Source organism: Mesoplodon bidens (assembly GCF_964165515.1).
Source record: "Mesoplodon bidens genome assembly, contig: HAP1_SCAFFOLD_321, whole genome shotgun sequence".
Taxonomy (NCBI): Eukaryota; Metazoa; Chordata; class Mammalia; order Artiodactyla; family Ziphiidae; genus Mesoplodon; species Mesoplodon bidens.
This window is the reverse complement of record NW_027672059.1, coordinates 142,273-145,062: the sequence shown is the minus strand read 5'-3', so window position 1 is coordinate 145,062 and position 2,790 is coordinate 142,273. Positions and strand designations below refer to the sequence as shown.

At 45.3% G+C, this 2,790-nt stretch overlaps 1 protein-coding gene across 1 annotated transcript; it reads left to right on the top strand.

Moving 5' to 3' along the window:
• Positions 1–1,445: 1,445 nt before the first annotated feature.
• LOC308610656 (leucine-rich repeat-containing protein 37A3-like) lies at positions 1,446–2,415 on the top strand (the record flags this gene model as incomplete). Its single annotated transcript, XM_081259714.1, has 2 exons — positions 1,446–1,805; positions 2,225–2,415. The coding sequence occupies 2 exons, from the start codon at positions 1,446–1,448 to the stop codon at positions 2,369–2,371; spliced, it is 507 nt and encodes a 168-aa protein (XP_081115840.1). The 3' UTR covers positions 2,372–2,415.
• Positions 2,416–2,790: the final 375 nt, after the last annotated feature.

Below are 2,790 nucleotides of genomic sequence, written 5' to 3'. Positions count from 1 at the left end.
TAAGTTACATACTGCTTTATATCTCAGAGGGAACTCTAGGAGATGTGGAATCAACATTATTACCATTCATTCAACTTCTTTTTTCAAATACACAAGATGGAGATATGCCGCTGGGCCTTTTGATAAACAATACAAGGAGCCCTTCTGTTAAACCTGTCCCCAACAATTCAACTAATGAAAACAAACTGAGGGAACTCCATTTTGTGGAAAATTTGTTAGATGCAGAAACTCAAGAAAAAATTGATGAGGTAAAAAAGGAAGAAACACCTGCCACGTGTACGCGTTCCAACCTTTTAACTGCCATGTTTACACGCTACATCTTTCAAAAGAAATTAGAAACTGCCCAACCACAGAAAGACAGCCTAGCAAAGATGGAGAGTACAGAGGAAAAGCTGCTGAGAGTGAACAAGGTCCTCAAGGGGCATACATAAAATGCACCTCAAAGCAGTGGGAGATGAGAGCGTCAGGAGGAAACAGAATGCCCAACCATCTGTGGCGAACACTGCCAAAGAATGAAAGCTCAGGAGGCCATCCCCAAGAAAGCTGAAACAGCTTCTCGTGGTGTAGAGGCCCAGGAAGCTGGTAGGAAAGACCTCCAATGCAGAGTCTTCATTCATAAAGGAACACAAGGCCGCAGGCTCCTCTTCCCTGAAACCGTACTTCAAGGGCAGGCCTTGTGCCTCCATCCCGCCAAAATCCCCATCTGAGGTTAAAAGCAAATCAAAAGACTTATCCAACGCTCTTCATGTTTTCGAAGATGCAAAGGCAATTGTTAGAAATATTAAGGACTTCGCATTAATCTCACATTCTGGAAAAAAAATACATCTTCCATAAAATTAGGTCTCCTTGGGTCCACAGAAAACCCAAAGTTAAAAGGAGTTGAGGGGCTTCCCTGGTGGCACAGTGGTTGGGAGTCCGCCTGCCGATGCAGGAGACACAGGTTCGTGTCCTGGTCCAGGAAGATCCCACATGCCGTGGAGCGGCTGGGCCCGTGAGCCATGGCTGCTGAGCCTGCGCGTCCGGAGCCTGTGCTCCGCAACGGAAGAGGCCACAACGGTGAGAGGGCTGTGTACCGCAAAAAGAAAAAAAAAGGGAGTCGAAAGTTCAGAAAGAAAAGTTCACTTGATAGAATGATGCTTGCAAGCCCTCCATTCCCTGTCGTGAGGAGTCTCATAAATTCCCCTCCACGAGAGGCTGTTTCGTCTTCAGGAGAAGTGACTTCTTCTCTTTCAGACCCTTCTGCAGAAAACACTACTTCAGTAAACAATACTGCACAAAATGTTTCTGAAGCAATTATTTCTACAGGAAACGCTACTCTGCCAGGAGGAACCGGCCCTGGAAACACTAGCCATAGGAACGTCTCCACTGCACATTCTACTGTTGCTGCAGACAACAGTATGCCAGCTGTTCAACACACCAACAAAACACAATGGGAGCACCACAACATGGTCACTGAATTATCCTCTAAGCCCACAGGCTTCACTTTGCCAGGGCTCGCATCCCCGGGTGATCCAGTTGAAACTCAGCTAAACCAGCAGCTCTGGTCCCTCATCCCCAACAATGACGTGCAAAGGCTCATTTCTCATGTTATCCAGACTTTGAAAATAGACTGCTCGGACACCCACGTGCAGCTGGCCTGTGCCAACCTCATCTCTAGAACAGGCCTCCTGATGAAGCTTCTCAGCAAGCAGCAAGAAGTAAATGTGTCCAAAGCGGAATGGGATATGGACCAGTGGAAGGCTGACAGCTATATCAGTGAGAGCACAGAAGCCCAGAGTGAGCAGAAAGAGCAGGAGTCAAGTGAGGTGAGGATAACCCCTGACACATGGGACTTGGACTTTTACTCAGTTTAGGACATGCCATTAACGTGCCCAAGCGGGAATACCACGGGCTCCTAGTCAGTATCTTATCTTCAGCCATGAAACGGGCTAAGACAGTGATCTCCAACTTTGCTCATTGAGAGCGTGTGTCACTATTCCTAGGGTAGACGCAAAAAGGACATAACACAAGATAAATAAATTGTAGATAAATTGTAGAAGAAAATGCTAATCATAAGACTAATAACATTAAATTTGGCTTGTTCTTATAGAAGCTACTCGCCTGAAAGGATTGGGTTTCATAGTAGTTTAAGAATAGTTAGCTATCGTGTAGAATAGGATTAAGAATCGTAAGTTTTCATCCCTTCTATCTCCTTGTTTTTAAAAATTGTTATATATTTTTTTAGCTCACAAAAGAAGTTCCAGGGTATGGCTATAACAACAAACTCATCGTGGCAGTATCTGTACCTGTAGTAGTGATGATTTGTGTTACAATTCTCTGTCTCATTGAGGTAAGGACAATAATTAATTCAGATTCAGAACCCAGAAACTGAGAATCAAATCCACCTTTCCACCTACTACTACTTCATTCTTCCCTTTAGCCATGAGGACTGACATACACTTTGTTCTTTTACTGAAAAGTATATTCCCAGGATGTTTTTTTGTGGTTTTTTTCTTTGTTTGTTTGGCTGTGTTGGGTCTTCATTGCGTTTCACGGGCTTCTTATTGAGGTGGAATCTCTTGTTGTGGAGTACGGGCTCTAGACGCGCGGGCTCAGGAGTTGTGGCACACTGATTTAGTTGCTCTGCGGCATGTGGGACCTCCCCAGACCAGGGATCGAACCTGTGTGCCCTGTGCTGGCAGGCGGATCCTTAACCATTGCACCACCAGGGAAGTCCCCACAGGACTCTTTTAAAAGGAACTTCACTCCCAGGAGATCCCTATGGAATTGGATCCCTGATAACAAGCTATT